At 43.1% G+C, this 17,227-nt stretch overlaps 1 protein-coding gene across 15 annotated transcripts in view; it reads left to right on the forward strand.

Moving 5' to 3' along the window:
• LOC122760011 (voltage-dependent T-type calcium channel subunit alpha-1G-like) overlaps nt 1-16,204 on the forward strand; it is a 128,031-nt gene extending 111,827 nt beyond the window's left edge. For 10 of the 15 annotated variants that reach the window (XM_044015058.1, XM_044015062.1, XM_044015060.1 and 7 more), the window contains 9 exons: nt 1,957-2,027; nt 3,085-3,163; nt 3,305-3,426; nt 4,258-4,680; nt 7,197-7,346; nt 8,715-8,837; nt 10,643-10,835; nt 12,361-12,530; nt 14,935-16,204. In XM_044015058.1, the coding sequence (XP_043870993.1) occupies nt 1,957-2,027; nt 3,085-3,163; nt 3,305-3,426; nt 4,258-4,680; nt 7,197-7,346; nt 8,715-8,837; nt 10,643-10,835; nt 12,361-12,530; nt 14,935-15,933 (2,330 nt within the window). In that variant the 3' untranslated portion in view covers nt 15,934-16,204. Of the gene's footprint in view, nt 1-1,956; nt 2,028-3,084; nt 3,164-3,304; nt 3,427-4,257; nt 4,681-7,196; nt 7,347-8,714; nt 8,838-10,642; nt 10,836-12,360; nt 12,531-13,127; nt 14,897-14,934 lie in introns of those variants that run through there. The other 5 variants (XM_044015071.1, XM_044015073.1, XM_044015072.1 and 2 more) reach the window with 4 other exon arrangements.
• The last annotated feature ends 1,023 nt before the right edge of the window (nt 16,205-17,227 follow it).

A 17,227-nucleotide genomic window follows, 5' to 3' on the forward strand; every position in this document is an offset into this window, starting at 1 on the left:
TAAAAAATTATACTAGTATCAATTTCAATCATAGCATAATAATCATGACAATTCTACTCGTGCTAATGATAATAATAGTAATGGCCTTGAAATTGGATCTGGATCCTGCAGCCTGAAAAGATGCGGATAGAGAGCGAGAGAGATATGCTGACTCTCTGTTACTATGGTAACTGCTTGTTTTCCATCTTTGTGTATTGTGAAATTTACACTCCAAAGTTCTGTAAACTTGGAAAACGACAATGATTAAAATAATTGAAAATAAAATTGTCTATGACACACGTACTCAAACTGGCCCGGCCAATGTAACCGAAACCTAGTGGGCTCGAGTTCAGGTATCTGTGCTCTTTCCCGATGCTGTGCACTTAAGATGTACTTGTAAACAGTCTCATCTCTGGGACTCCCCTCCATGTCATTTCTGCATGGCAGGTCACAGCGGCAGTTCGGGCAGGATGCGAGTCGACCAGATGGCGCCATGAAACACAGTTAGCAGACAAACACAAAAAGTGGGAGAAGGAGGCATTTAGAAGAGAAAGAAAGATAACAGAGTGTGAGGGATATCCGAGACACATTATGACAGTAAGTGAATTATGCTGGGAGAAAGTGAGACTAGGTAGGGAAGGAATAAATGAGAGGAGTGGGGTAAGAGGAGAGGAATAAAGGGATGGGGTAGGATTGATGAATAATGTCAAACCCCAAAATAGATTATAAGAAGATGGAAAGAGGTCTGAAGAAGAGGGGCAACAAAAAGAATTGTGATGAAGTGAATGAGGAGGATATAAATGAACAGAGGAGAAGGGTGTAGGTGGGCGAGAGACAGAGAGAGTGTGCAGTGCATCTGGAGAGAGAATAAATGGTGGAAACGCACGGAGGAGGAGGCTCAGAACCAGGAATGTCGAGAACAAGAGACAGGATGGATTTAGCGGGAGGGGACGGGGGCAGCTAAACTGTCCGTGTGCTCCGTGCCGATTAATGTCCAGGTCGTGAAAGAAAAGACAGGACTGGAGGAGAGAGGAGATAAGACAGGCGGGAGGGAGGCTCATCTGTTTTGTCTTGATTACTGAAGGTGTAAAAACAAAGTAGGATGGAAATGATCGTTTTGGATGGATTACAAATCTGGCTCCTTTAATGCAGTATTACATTAACACACCACCACTGTGATTCTCATTTTAGGTCCCTTAAAGTCGCTGTGTCTGACATGTGGGACATCATGAAATTCACCACTATCACATACTTTTCAGGGTACAATCTAAGTACTTTTGTGCCTTATATGATTTGTTACTTTTCTATGTATTTATGCTTTTTGACAAGTTGCTCATGCAATATTATCATTATTCCCTTAATTTCCTAAATGTAATGCTAAGTTCATACTAAAGTGATATACTCCCTCTTTCCCATTCTCTCCTCTGTCCCCCATTTTTCCCTTTCACCCCAACCTGTCTAGGCAGATGGCCGCACATCTAGTTCATAATTTTCAATTTAACTTCATATTCACAGATACATTAATCACTGTACATTGTAATTTTTCACACGACAGTTTGTATTTTTTAGAACTTAAGATTTTCATTCACTTTCTTGTCAAAGTTTGTTAAAAATACTCGTTATTCTTAGCGTCTGGAAAGTTTCAGGCTTTCAGCTTTTGTGAAAGTTACTTTTTCATCCATTAATATTCGTTATCTACTTGTATTCCTCCACCCATGCCCCATCAAAAACACCAGTGACCCCAGTCAGGAGGCCGTGACCTCACTCAGGCGACCTGACAACATAATGCTGCTCAGTACAAGGAAATGTGTGACTCCACTGTGGCTGTAGTCTGTAAGTGAGGAGAAGGATGTGTCCTTTCCTCCTCACAGGAGGCATGCTGGCACAGGTCCCCCGTTCTGTTATGTAAGGCTGACAAATCCTACTATTGCTAAGACACTTTTTTTCCTCTGTGTGTGTGTGTGTGTGTTTCTACAGTATTGAAGCTATTGAAGATGGCGGTGGGGATGAGAGCTCTGCTGGACACCGTTATGCAAGCCCTGCCTCAGGTACGCCGTCAGCGCCGTTGAATAACATCCACCTCCTCTGCCTTCCTTCACAGAAAAATTGTTGTCACCACAATCTGCAGTTTCAGAAGCTGTTTCCTTAAATTACATCCCAGGAGCGTCTCTTTTTTTTCAAGATGTGCTCTTCCATTTCGGCTGGGGAATCATCTTTTCCCCAGGGGCTTTTCTTCCTGCTTTAGAGACTTGTTTATTTGCATTTTTTAGACCCCTGCAAAGTGTGGTCTTGAAAAGTGCTGGAGTTGGTCAATTTGATGTCGCATTGTTTGGATGGAGTGAAAGAAAAACAACACATTCCTCCTAAAGCTTATATCAGAATGGTGTGTCCAGGTTGTCCCCTCAAAAAAAATCCACATTTTTGTCAAAAACTGTTCCATAAAAGTCATTGACATTAGAATTCCCTTTCATTTTCACTCATTCACTGCATTTTCTTATGCGCACATAAGGTTGACAAAGTTTACCGTTTTCTAGGTAACATTGAACCCAGAACACAACAAGCTACTTATTCCTACCTTATTTCCAATATTGTATGCAGAAAGGATGAAGGTTTTGCAGTAAAATTGTGTTAATTTTTACCTCAAATTAACTGTTTTAATCCATAACTAAATAAACGAGTATAATAGAATCCATCCACGTCTACGTCCTTTATCATTTTACCTCGCAGGAATGTTTGCAACAGGATATTATCCATGCACAACACAGCTGTGACATCACATCTGGAAAATGCTAGTGACAGGAAACATTTTTGTAACATTTTAAAAATAATAATAATATAATAATAATAATAATAATAATAATGCTAAAAACCTGTGGCTAAAACTGCAAAGTTCCAATGTCATACCCCTAAAGTGAAGCTTTGTCACTAGGTTTGGTAGAAAATTAACTACCAAGACAGCAATTTTAGAAAAGCATGTTTTTCCCTTTTCCCTCGTTGCTTTTCTGTCTGGAATGAGCTGTTTGTTGTCCCGCGTCGTCGGTTTATTTTGCTGTGGATTTCTGTCCTCGGAAATAATCGCTCTCTCTTCCTGTTGTCTCCCTGCAGGTGGGGAATCTGGGTCTTCTCTTCATGCTTCTCTTCTTTATCTATGCAGCACTGGGAGTGGAGCTGTTTGGTGACTTGAGTAAGCTCACGAGTGTTTAATCCTTCCGTCCGTCCGTGGGTTCAATCTTATCTGCTGTTAATTGGGTTTTCTAGAACTGTGTAGTTGTGGCTCGTAGCTATCGGAACAGGTGACGACTGATTGTCTCGATCTCCTCCACAGTTTGTGACGAGCTGCACCCTTGTGAGGGTCTCGGGCGCTACGCGACATTTAAAAACTTTGGTATGGCGTTCCTGCTGCTTTTCCGAGTTTCCACCGGAGACAACTGGAACGGCATCATGAAGGTGAAAAGAATATTTTGAATTTTGTGATCACTGTGCCACTTAAATATTGGGGTAAATACACTTGGTTTAGTTCAGGGGCCACACACGACACTTTTTGTTTTACCTCAAGTGAGCAGTAAACTAATAGTATAATAACCTATAAACAACAAGAACTTGTTTTCTAAGTTTAACATTTACACATGTGCCTCACAGGCACAACACTTTCAGTCACAGGTACCTCAACAAATTCATCCTGCGGGCCAGATTGGACCTTCAGGTGGGCCGTTTCCGGCCTGCAGGCTGTACGTTTGACACCCCTGGCCCTAACCACTTGCTAATGACTATAATTCACTGATGTTTGGACCAAATAATAGTGAAAAGGAACAAAATTGGCGCAAACTATAGGCAATCTGATGGAAAAAAATCTTTCATTTTCACCAGCTATATAAACACACCTGAGCAAAAGGTACTCAAAAGTTTGGAAATTTGGAAATACGTCACAGTTGAGATATAAAATGAATCATAACTTTGACTCCACCACAAATTTCTTAAAGCCTGAATATGTGACCTATAAATACACACACACACACACACACAGGAAGTCCATATAAGGAGTATTATTCCCACGGCAAATCTTGTTCCAAATGTGTTGTAATGTTTAGCGTTAGTTGTTGAAATATTGACTGACTGAGTTGCCATCATGTCCATCTCCAGAGCCATGCTGTTAATGTGGATACTTGACACTTTCATTACAGAAATCAGACAAGATTTGCTAAATGATCCAATGTTTTAGTTGTAATTTGTTGCTTTAGCAGTTGCACTCATGTAGAGTTTTTTCTTTTTTTTTTCCAGGACACATTAAGAGACTGTGCTCAAGACACCAACACCTGTTACAACACTGTGGTCTCCCCCATCTACTTCGTCTCGTTCGTGCTCACCGCTCAGTTCGTCCTCGTCAACGTCGTCATCGCCGTCCTGATGAAGCACCTGGAAGAGAGCAACAAGGAAGCCAAAGAAGGGGCTGAGGCCGAGGCCGACCTGGAACTGGAGTTCCAGATGGACGGAGGAGACTTGGCGACACGGTCCCCTCAGCTACACCCCCTCACGCTGGGCTTTGACAGGTCCAGTTCAGGGGGTTCACCCTGGAGGTCCACCGGAGGAGGGGACAGGGAACAGGATCGGGACGGTCCTATGGACTCACCCACCGCCGACATAACCAGAGACTCTGTGAACATCAGAGAAGACACCCCTCCGTGCCTGGACCCCCCACTGGAGGTACGGAATCTTTTTTCAGGGCATTTTTTTGGTTTTCTCATCATCTTCATTTATGTTTTCATGATAAAACTATGTTTATGTTTATGTGTAAAGAAAATACTTTACATACTTTGACATTTGAGCCATAAAGACCAATTAGAATGAACCCCTTAAGCCCGACCAAGAAAACTACCATTGTATTCATCCTCTATGAGAACATAGTAAAACATAACAAAAGTGTTTTAACCTCAAAGTTAAGACAAAACAAGTGTGAACACGTATTTAGGTGCAAAGATATATTTTATTATATTTTTATGATACTAAACATATTCTTAGTGATAAAAGAAATACAGATAAGTAATAAACAAGTAACAAGTATGTGCCAATGTGCAGTAATCATTGATCAACAATAAGTTGTATAGGTCACTTTGTGGCTACGTCTAAATTCTTACACATAATGTTTTTTTGTTTTTTTTTGTATGTTAAATTTAATTTAAAAAAAAGACGCAAATACATTCCTAAAATGTCTAAATTGCATCCCGCTGTTCCCCAGAGTCCACACATCCATCCTGCGTTATAGACAAATGTCCTGCAGTCACTTCCTGTGAGGATGTTCAGATGACCTCTATGTCTCTGGCCATTAATTCTGACTCCGGTCCAAAACCATTAGTTAATTTTCTGGCCGATGCTGAGGGACACTGAGGAGGCCAGATAATATCGGAAATGACGGATTCCTTAAGAGAGGAGATGTTTTTGCTCTTCGTCGTCATCGTGAAATAACCGCGTTCCGCGTTATGTAAACAAACTATAGTGAATATGGCTGCAATTTTGGCCTATTTTCAAACTAGAAGTGCTGTCTACATGTGTTCAATACCCTTTGATATAAAGTTGTGGTGTGGAGTGGACATAGAACATATCAGACATTCCCCCAGAGAATAAAGTGGTAGACAATGAGCGAGTGAGCCAACATTGACAGAGATTGTTTCAGGAGATTAAACTTCACCACTCTGTGGCTTCAGGATGTACTTAAGGATGTCTGTCAGACAATTTTCATTTTAAGATTTTAAAAAGCGAAGGTCCCGTTTGTTTATGAACAGTCCCAGCTGTGCACATTTGCTTATTTGAATGTTTGTTTGTTTTTTTTATAAAAGTCACATAATCAAAAATGCTCAGTGGTTAGATGTGAAACTGTTGGGAGCAAAACATCCATGGAGAACTTGCATTGAAAGGTTGGAAAAGTATAACGTAGAAACACACCTTATGTGCACAAGACTTTAGACCTGGTTTTGGGAGTTCATTTGTGTACTTTGATGCACAGAATGTGAGGGAGCCTAATATTAGGATTAAAGTTTTACATTGTTGGGTAGAATATGGTTTAAGGACTCTTTTAGGAAGTACCTTAAAGTATCTTACCAGAAATGATGCTAGAAGTGATTTGGTAGAAGTTGAAGTCACTTATTTATAATTACTACTATTTATTTTTACTTAAAGTAAAAGTCTTGAAGTATTAAAGGCATTTTCTGATATAATATGTACTTCCGTTTTAGAAGTAAAAGCAAAAGTATTAAAAAAGTGAGGAATTAGGATCGGTGGTAGGGTGAGTTGTCTTTCAGTTGGAAGGTTATGGGTTCAATTCCTGGTTCTGCTAGTCTACACGTGTCCTGTGACTAGCGTGTGAATGGGTGAAAACTGTCGTGTTAAGCAGCTCATCGAGACTAGAAACGCTCTATATAAATACAGACCATAATACCAACTCTTCTTCTTCCGATTTTATTTGGTCGTAACGAGTAACAAAGAGAGTTAGAGGAAATGTACTGAAGTAAAAGTAAAAGTTGCTCGAAATATAAATGGATGTGTGAATTTTCTACTTATGTACAGTAACAAAGTATTTGTACTTGGTCACATTACTGACTAACACTTGGTGTAAATAAGGTTTAGGGCAAGTTATTTAGTAGCAATAGTTAAATTGTGAGTCCTCACAACTACTCGAAGATTAGAATGTGTGTGTGTGTGTGTGTGTGTGTGTTTGGCTGGGCCCTGTGTAGAGGACATGCCAGTCACAGATAGGTCACAGTGCCATGGGAAAGCTGGACCACAGGGTCTTGTTGTTCACTTGGACGGCTATTTCCAGACAGCGGGGAACTTTTCTGAGGATAGGAAATAGAGGTTGTGTTTACCCTGCGAGACATTATCAGTCGTCCTCTGCTGCTCCTCCTGAACATGTCTGCAGCCGTGTGGGTCACCAGCTTTTACTGTGAGGTTCTAGTGCCCCCGTGTGGTTACTACTTGTAACACATGTCGTAAAGTGATTATAGTTTGAGATCATTTTGTTGTGTTAAAGTCTTCCTGCTTGGATGCGTGTGTTTAATCTTGTTTGTATACATGTCTGTTTCCCTTTTTCTCTCCTTCTCTTTCTCTGTGACCCATTATTTCTATCCACATTTGTCTCTGTGTGGACTACTGTCTTTCTTTTTCCCCCCTCCCTCCCGTCCTTGTCTTTTTCCTCTGTCGCTCTGTCTCTCTCTGCATTATCCAAGTTTGTCCAGCGGAGAGCGCTGTTTGACTCGGTCTCCCTGGTCATCCAGGGTTCAATGGAGGGAGAGTTGAGTCTGATGGACAACCTGTCCGGCTCTATCTGCCACTTCTACGCGCTGCCGCCCAAGTCCAGCAAACGCAGCAGCGACAAGGTCAATAATCGCCACTGACGCCACTCACCTCCTCCATTTTTTCCCCATACGCTCTGATTTCTCTGTGATTATTACCATGAAAAACCCAAAGAGACCACACATTTACAAACGTAATTATGCTTTTTTTCAGGGTTTGACGTTCATTTTCCAACAATAACCTATGATTATGAGTATTTGTGGTGTCTCTCCTGCAGATTTAACCTGAGTTAAACCAATTGTCCAATGTAACGTTGACAGTAAAGTGACAATACCCACTTTTAAATTGGTCTTTACATACAGAAAGAAGAGTTTTTTTCATGATTTGGCTGACCTTTCAAACACGCCGTAACGACTCTGCTCTAAAGCAGATTTCTTCAGTCTGTGGAATCTCCTCTCAATACGATGTTTGTTAAATGTCCCGCAGCCCGACGGCTATTTTCCTACAGGCATTTCCTCAACACTGAACATTCTTCCCTCTCTAACCAGCCGTGTTGCCCACCGCCTCCTCCGTGCACTTCATCATCTCAGCCATGATCTCATCCCCTCACTTACTCTCATTCATGCAGAGTTTGGGCCCTGTTAGCGCCGCCTGAGTGAAGCGCTTTTTGTCACATGTTTGCGTGTTTATTTTCCATCTTTGTCAATCAGTGATGACCCTCTGAAGCAAAGCAGCTCGCTTTTTCGACTCAAATCCGCAAAGTGATGTTAAACCCATAAGCCATGGATCAGTGAGACACTGAATGTTGCATCTGGACGCGTCTTTTCCTCAATTGAAGGCACTTTTTCTTTTTGTCCGACTACATTAGCTTTGCAAAAACCCTCTAAAAGCTGTAAATTGCTTTGAGACGTTGTTACCGGGCTCCAAAAGGCCACCTCTCCTCCTCCTTTCCGAGATGTTTTCAGCCGAGCTTCCGCACAGATGGCTCATTTGCTAGTCGGAGAGCTTTTACCCTTTTAAACTGGTGCAGATATACAGCGGCTAAGAAAAACACCGCTGGAGGCTTGTAAACACTGATTTGTGGCGAGAAAAAGTGACCTTTCTGATATTTAGCTTTGGTAATTTTTCAATTACTTCACATAATATATGCACGCGGTAAACAATGAATCCCCCTTCTTCTTCTTCTTCTTCTTCTCGTCTGCTTGTTTGTTTCTGTAAACGTTTAATTTGCATCTTCTTTGTTTTTCCTCGTGTTTGTCTCAACACTGTGTCATTATTGCTATTTCCAACAAATGTAAAACTGCTTTTCCTCTGCTACACCACACTGGTTGTGTATGTTGTTTCAAATATGTATTGTGGTGCTATCTGTGCGTAGTGTCCTTATTTCTGTCTTGTAAAAAAAAAGAAAAAAGTGTGCGTTTGCTCACCAGCCGTTGTCTCTTCCTGCCTAGATCCCTCTAGCGGAGATGGAAGCTCTGTCTCTGGCCTCTGAGAATTCCTGGTCCCTAGCTCTGACCGACGACTCGGCCCCCGACGATTTTAACCCCCTCTTTCTAAGCAGCCTGGAATGCAACGTACTGACAGTTCTTCTCTTTCCTCTTTCTCCATCGCTCTTCCCTCTACCCGCAGTTTCCTTTTCCCCCGGGTGCTTCCAAAGCCACTTGTTCCCCGCACTACACTCACACTTTGGCCGTTTGACAGCATCTTAAATTAGCTGTAACTCTGTGGAGCCATTTTTTAACGGCACATTATTACTTTGAACGCTTACTCTGTTGAGGAAACGGCTCCGTGGCACGAACCAGAGGTCAAACCAGTCCACGAGAAAAATGAGGATGTAGCATTCAGCCATTTATCTCAGTCTGCTGCAGTGTCCTCTGGACCAGCTATTTTTAAATAACAGCTTTAAAGTGACTTTTTTTTTTATCTACTGGCTAAGTATTTTACAGTTTTTGGGATGGATGAAAGTAAAAGTGAGTAGATTCATTTTTAAGAAAAAGTCAAAGTTACTTCCTTTCAAGAAAGTAAAAGAATAATAAATTTAAAAAAATTGTACAATTTGGTCGAATTAAACACTTGGTCAAATGTTTTCTTCATTTGACCAAGTGGGAAAAAAATGGGTGAAACTGCCCTTTAACTCATTTCTTCATCCATATATTGATTGAGAAAAGTGTTTTATTTCCTTTAGTCTTTAAACAGATTTCAGGAAATGATAACAGGTCCCTGTTCAATGATGAACTGCGGCATCGTCCATTATCGTCTCATATTAAGACACTTTGTCACACACTGCGGCGTACGTGTCCCTCCTGAGCGCTGTCAGCAATCTATACGTTCCTCTGCGATGTCCCCGTCCCACAGCGCTGCGTCACTGAGTGAAAGGACATCCTTACAGTACGTCCTCCAAATGGAGAATGAATTGAGTGTCACGAGGGCTGTCGGGGTGTAATTATCCACCAATTTGGCTCTTTGATGCTCGTATCACTTCCCACGAGCCACATGACTTCCCCCCAGTGAGAGGGTCACTGTCACCTTGGCTCATCCGGGGCGCGTGACGCGTATGTGGAGAAACCGCAGCCTGAGTGCGTGACAGGAAATCACTGCCAAGTGTTGGGACGCGTCCAAAAAAACTGAATAAAAGGGCAAGACAGTGAAGAGGTAGAGGAGAACAAGTGGCGTTGAAGGACCCTGGCGAATCTAACCGTGTGCCCTCCAACCTTCTCTTTGTCATTCCACATTTCCAGCCTGGTGTTTGTTTCTCTCCAGTCCAGTCCAGTCCAGTCCAGTAGAGTAGTTTGCCTCCTCACCTGGTAGTTTTACAGTTCTCTCTCCTTCAGCCTTCCTTCTCCTCTCTCTAACTTTCCCTGTTTCTTCTTCTTCTTCTTCTTCTTCAGTATTTCATGTTTTTTTATCCTATGTGCTTTACGTGTTGGGTCCGTGTCTTTTCTCAGTCCCTCTCTCTTTGTGTGTATGTGTCGTGGTGTAGTAGATTTTATTCTCCCGTGTTTACTGCGGGGTTGTAATGTGTACCGGAGCTCCAGTGGCTCTGTGGTGAATGTGTTATGGCTCAGGCTGAAGGACACTGCCCTAGCTGACACACAATCACGGAGCAGGCTTAACTAAACTTACCTGACTGTGGGCACAAATGCAAACAGGAGTGTCTTAATATTTGGAAGCAGTTTTCTGTGATCTGTGGCAGCTCCGCGCCAGTCAACAATCCTCCCATGTTTGCTGGTGATCGCCGCCTCTTTGTTTGCGTTGTGTCGTAGAGAAACGTCAGCTGTGAATGTGTCAGACGCCGTGTGAGAGTGCTTGTGTCAAAGAGTCAGAAGCCCCGGCTCGTCCAGGTCCAGAGAGGCCCTGACTCTGTTTTCTCTCCCCCCAGCCGGAGCAGCTTGATCCAGGGGAGCCGCAGCGGGACGACCTGCTGAGTGTCAGGAAGCCCATGGTGGGACGCACACACTCCCTGCCCAACGACAGCTACATGTTCTTCCCCCTGCAGCCCTTTGGTCCAGCACAGCTTTTAGCTCAGTCACACGGGTACCAGTACATGCAGGACTCCCACAGAGCCCAGTCAGGTAATGTAGGAGATAGATTTTATTAATCTGGGGTAGACAAATTAGACAATTTTGTCATCTAGGACTCTCAGGTTGGAGCAGATCCTGATTTCATAGTCATTTGGTTCAAAATAATTAGGCTGAAATGCATTTATTACAATAAATGCAACAAATACAATACATTTTCTGTTCTTAGAAACTTGATAAATGTCTAAAAATAATTATATTTTATTGAAAAGTGTATTTGACAATGTTTAGTTAATGACCTTTCCCTTGTATTTATTATTTTTTATTGAAAATACTGTCTATAATTGCACTGCAGACCTTTAGTGTAAGTGAAGTTAAGCAATTTATTTTATTATTTGTTATCAATAAACAGTTATATTATATGTTATAAGTTGATTTGCAGCATAGGGAGCTGTTACTAATGATGAATTAGCAACTGTTCCACTAGAGCAACAGTCGCCAACCTTTTTTTGCACCACGGACCAGTTTCATGTAAAACAATATTTTCACAGACTGGTTTAGAAACAACTAAAAATAAAGTGTGTAAAAATACAACTAACCCTTCCCTGAATTAGTGGGAGCCCTGAGCTTGTTTCATGAGGCTTTGTAGCCTCATTTGCTAGCCTGTTGCCTCATTTGCTAGCTAGTTGGCACATTTGCTAGCCTGTTGCCTCATTTGCTAGCTAGTTGGCACATTTGCTAGCCTGTTGCCTCATTTGCTAGTTTGGCACATTTGCTAGCCTGTTGCCTCATTTGCTAGCTAGTTGGCACATTTGCTAGCCTGTTGCCTCATTTGCTAGTTTGTTGGCACATTTGCTAGCCTGTTGCCACATATTATAAACCTGTATTATAAGTGGGAATAATGCAGCTTTCTTTTTCTTGGAAGTTGAAGGCTCTCCTTCTTCTGCTTCTGTCTCCTCCTTTGGCCTTTTTCACTTTCCAAAGGAGTTCTCCACAGACGTTTGTTTTTTACAAACTTTTGCTAGCTTGTAAGCTAAATCTTTGATGTACCATATCACGTGACTGAGACAAGCGTTTTTTTTTTTCAAAATAAAAGATTTTTCAGACTCTGATAATCAATAGAAAAGTCTTTCTGTGGGCCCAGTACCAAATGACTGGTCCGGGGCCCAGTGGTTGGGGACATCTGCCCTAAAGGGCAGAATACATGCAGTTGCTTAGTAGAGCAGCCACTAGGTGGCCCCCTGTCTCTCTCTGAACAGCCCTGTCAGTGGTTTAAAGACTCCTTTCATGGGCCAAGTTTCCCTGAGACTGAAACTTGAGCGAAGGCGGCACAAACACCTATTTTAAATCTCTTTGTTTACATTAAGCTGAAAGGTGATTGAGGAATTATTGATCAATAACACCAAAAATATGATGCTTATCTGTGTGTATCATAAAGAAGCCTTTTCTCCTATGACACCACAGTTGAAGGTTTTGTAACTTTCATTATTATTTTACCTGGAATTCAACAACAGATCTCATGAGTAAAAGAAAGAAGTGTGATTTTTAATATAACACTGTCATCTGTTGTCGCGCGCAGGCTCCAGTGCCTCTGTGCGCTCGCAGCCGGAGGAGTTCTCCCAGCAGCTGACCGTTCCCTCGGAACTCTTCAGACCCATCAGCCCCCACAGCCACTCAGACTCGGAGAGTATACCACGACTGCCTCCACCCAGGCGCACGCACACACTCAGCCGCACGCTCCGCAGACAGGTAACTGCAATCATGTCACATCATATACAGAATGTGATTAAAAAAGTGTTCTGTGTCAGTGTTTATCAATCCTCTGTGACATGATTTTAGTAAGAGATTACTAAGAGATTTATAGAATAAATCTTAACATTCACATGAAGTCACGATGAGACTTTATAGTGTAAAAGGAAAGTTTAAATGTGTAAATGTTCTTTATCATTGGGGGGAAACCATATACATTTATTTATTTAAAGGTGTCATTTTTGGGAAAAGTAAAAATCAGAGAGGTGTATCACAACCAGATACATTTTAAGACCATTTTTTATATCCTACAGTGTGATTTGAATTTTTATGATCATAATTATTATAAATTAAGACAGTGAAAAACATATATTTGCATTTTTGCCAAAAAAGACTGTAAACAAGAGACATTTAAACTGTCTCTGTTTTTCCTTTTAATTGTAGTTTTTACTCAAACAGTGGCTTGTGCATGTTTCTAAAAACAATCTCACTTCTCTGTATTTCTTTCTCTCCTCCTCCCCTCCTCTCCGGGACTCCTCTCTTATTTACGAATCGTCTATCTCTCCACGTGGTATCTGGATTTTTCTCTGATCTCAGCTCAGTCGGGCCCCAAAGCCGCCCGACCCCGAGCTCCTGCTCAAACACAGATACTCCTGTTTCTGAAAATGCCGCAGACTTTAGTAGCGACCACTGGGTTTTTCCAGAAACACCGGACTCCATGTTCATCTTCACACAGACAGACACTGAATCACACGCAAACAAACAAACAGGCTTCCCCATCTTTTTTCCGGCATTTCTTTCTCTCTTATTTTGTATTGTTTTTATTTCTGCTAACCATCAGCCACAGAGCAACTAAACCTCACAGGAAACATTTACCTGTAGGAAGTTTATTAATTCCTTTTCTATTTTTGAAGCAGGAGTCAGACAAAAGTGTGTCTGTACTTACACAACTCAGGGAAGCGCTGTCCATATATGCATTTGGCCATTTTGTACACACACATGTTGATAGAGCACTTGTGTATTTTCTATTGTATAGTAAAGTGCTTAAAGGTAAATCATTGTTAAGCAGAGTGTGGTAGTTGTTGTACTTGATTGTTTTTTTTTTTTGCTTAAAAAAAAAAGAGGTGTTTTTTTACCGCTCCAGTGTGCACACTTACTACCTGCTGTGGCTGGTGATTGGTTTGTCCTGGCTGTTTTCTCTGTGACCACTAGGTGTCTCTGTGGTCACATCAGTCAGACTCATTTATGCAGGGAAACTCAGCATCACGCTTCTGCCCCAAGAACTCATTCATGCCTTCTTTTTTCTCCCCCCCGTTTTCCATGGATTCAAGTGCTTGAATTAACACAATTCCCCAGAATTCTGTTGAAATATCTTTCATTTGCTTCACACAGTCAGTGAGACACATTTTAACCATGCTTTCTAACGCTTCCTCTCCGACAGTAGTTGCATATCGAGTTCAGCCTCCACCTATTGACCTCACACTTAAAGGTGCGCGAACACTGATCCGAACTGGGCTGTAAATTCAACAAAAACGTGTTCAGGGCTTTATGTGTAAGGTCAAAGGTCAGAGGTCAGGTGGTGTGGTTCAGAGTTCACCGTGTCGTGCAGCACTTGATGTAATGATACATTAAAAGCAGCAGCAGCCAAATTGATATTTCAGCCTCTGAAAGTAACCCCCCACTGTTTAATTTCTCAAAAATGTGTACTAATAATATTAAATCTTTCAAAGAAGTAATTCTTTTCCACGTGTCAGCCATTTTAACAAGCTCTGTCTGATATTTTCTCCAAAGATAAAATGTTTAATTACCTCATTAGAGATTCTTAAATAAGAACTGTGAGCACTGGCAGCGTCAAGTCTCCACCTCACACTCTGGCTTTCAAATGAGCAGTGATGTCACACTGACCTGCACACGTCTGTGTTCACATCACATGCAACAGCGTTGAAGTTTCCACCTTCAGCTGATCCAAGTGAATCAAGCAGCCAGGGATCTACTCCTTATGTGTGTTAAAAATAAAAGCATAGATTAGTCTTGATGATGAAGCATAAAGTAGAGTTGGCAAATATTACTACAGTATTTAAATGACGCATACTTCGTATCTCACGTACTCTTGCCCCGCCTCCTGAACTCAACTCAGTTACCAGCAGTTTTCTTTTACTGAATCTTTCAAAAGTTTGCCACAGAAAACTATGACATCGTGCTAAATAAACACATCACTCTGCTGCTCAGACTGTGAACTTTCACCCAAACTGCCACTTCTCATCGTCATCACCTCACACTAACTAGTTTCCCCCTGTCATTTTTTTTCTGATTCCTGTACACACCCCTCCCTTCCCTCCCTCGCTCATTGACGTCCATCTCCTCCCTCCCTCTCCTCCCCTCTACGCTCCTGTACGTCTTCCAGGTCGCTGTGTCCACTGACTCTCAGGAGGCTCTGTGCTCAGGAGACGGGGAGAGCAGTGAAGGACTTGTAAACGTGGCCTCTCTGGGCCTCTCGTCATCGTCTCCCTCCACCTCCTCCTCCTCCCCCACCACTCCCTCACCCTGCTCTCAGCAGCAGCAGCAGCCTGCTCTCTGCCTGGTCCCTGCTACACCAGGTGCCTCCCCTATCCCCTCGCCCCCGGGCAGCGAGCACCAACGCTGCATCGCCTCCTACTTCCCGCCCTGCTCTTCCTCCCCCTCACCTCCTCCTCTCCCACCAGCCAGGCCCCAGCAGCAGCAGCAGCAGCAGGAGGAGGACCAGGAAGTGTCCCTCATCACCTGCGTGGGGTTGGCGGGCGGAGATGTCCTCGTGGCAGAGGACAGCGTCGACAGCAGCGAGGGTTACAGCACACACGTGGGCTGCCAGGAGAGTCGGAGTCCATATTTGAGACAGCTGAAAAGGTACCACAGTGTCGACACGCAGGGCCGCAGCACTCTCCTGCCCCGCCCCCGCCCTTCCTCCTGGTTGGACGACCCGCGGCGCCACTCGGTGGAGGTCTGCCCCTCGGCAGAGTCCAGCCCTCAGCGCAGCACCGCCTCCACCTCGTCCGGCTTCGTGTCGCGGGCCGACAGCCTACAGATCCACAGCCAGACGTCCACTCAGACTTCACTGCCCTCACCGCGACGCAAGAAGAAGATGAGTCCACCGTGCATCTCCGTGGACCCGCCCGACGGCCTGGAGCCACAGTCTGGCCTCTACCCGGGTCTGGGTGGGATCAGCGGGTTAGGGATGCCCCCTTCTTTGCCCAGCCGGGACACCTGCCTGAGGAGGAGAGCGCCCTCTAGTGACTCCAAGGACTCTTTTGACCTGGGCGCCAGTGAGAGTTCGGGTCAGGATGGAGGCTCGCCAAACCCCAACACCAACCCCAAGCTATTGACTCTTCCCAGTTTTTCCTTTGAGAAGACGAGCGCTGAGCACTGAACACGTCAACACACACGCACACACCCACACACACACACACACGGACAACAGCTGGACGAACCCTCCGCACACGCACACACACACACACACACAATGCACTCCCGTGTGTCTGTGATGGTGATAGTTTTAGTAATAAAGCTGTAGAGAGTAATAACGGTAAAACTACGACCACAGTAAAAACATCCTTGGTTTCATGAGGAGTGCAGTGCTGTAGTAGTGTGACACCCTTTGTCTTTGTATTGTTACTGCCAAAACAACCAGAGAAGAAGAAGAGAACACGCCTGCACGCCACTGGCTGCAGCACGAACCCCCGCCCCATAAACTCGGGTGTGACATCAGCACCTGGGAGTGTGGCGCCCCGTGTGGCGCAGAACTGCCTGGTGTTGCACAGGGTGGACTTTGCCCCGGTCAGTGGAGGTACAAAGCAATATGAACGTTTTAGAGACACTATTTTCTTAAATTATTGGGCCATAGTGTTTGTACAGGATGTTGTTGTTTTTTTATTATTATTATTTCATTCGCTTGTTATTTTCATGTCTTTTTTGTGGTTTTTGTTTTGTTTTGTTTTTTTCTCAGAAATGGTTTGTCTTTGTCTGGGTTTTTTTTTCACTGTAGGATATTTCTAGCTTTCTTGGTTTACTGAGGAAAGTGGACGTTTTTTCAAAGTGGTGCAAACCATGTATTTGTAGGAATAATATATATAAATATATATATATATATAAAAAAAACAACAACAAGTCATTAAACTGAGCTTGGATTTTTAAGCACATGCATCAGGCGGTCGTGGTTTGATTTCCAGACAAAGACGATTTCTTGATTCCTCTGTGTGTGAGTGTGTGAATATGAATTTGAAAAAAATAACACTTCCTATTTAAAACAAACTTGCTTTTTAGAATGATTAAAATCCTCACGTTTTAGAACGGCAGCTCTCTGTGTTGACATTTCACATGTGAACTCTCTTTCGTTATTAACACATTCATTTATCGCCGACTCTCCCCCTTTTTTAAATGTTTCTTTGCAGCGTAGGATGTTGTTTCCACTCGTTCCAGCACAGAGACCTGTATGCAGAGTAGGTGTGGTGGAGCAGCAGCCAATAGGATCACACGCTCTCTCTGTCTCTGCTGTCCTGTGATCGGTCTGAGCCTCCCTTGACAGTGGCAGAATTAGGAAAGCTTGTAAACTGAGCCTAAAGGAGCAGAGGTTGTTGTTCTCTCTCTTTCAGATCATGCTGGAAGGAAAAGAAGAAGAAAGCTGGCCAGGTTTTACTTTCCCAAATATTTTCATGTTCGCTCTG

The sequence above is a fragment of the Solea senegalensis genome, unplaced genomic scaffold (assembly GCF_019176455.1).
Source record: "Solea senegalensis isolate Sse05_10M unplaced genomic scaffold, IFAPA_SoseM_1 scf7180000012815, whole genome shotgun sequence".
Lineage (NCBI taxonomy): Eukaryota > Metazoa > Chordata > Actinopteri > Pleuronectiformes > Soleidae > Solea > Solea senegalensis.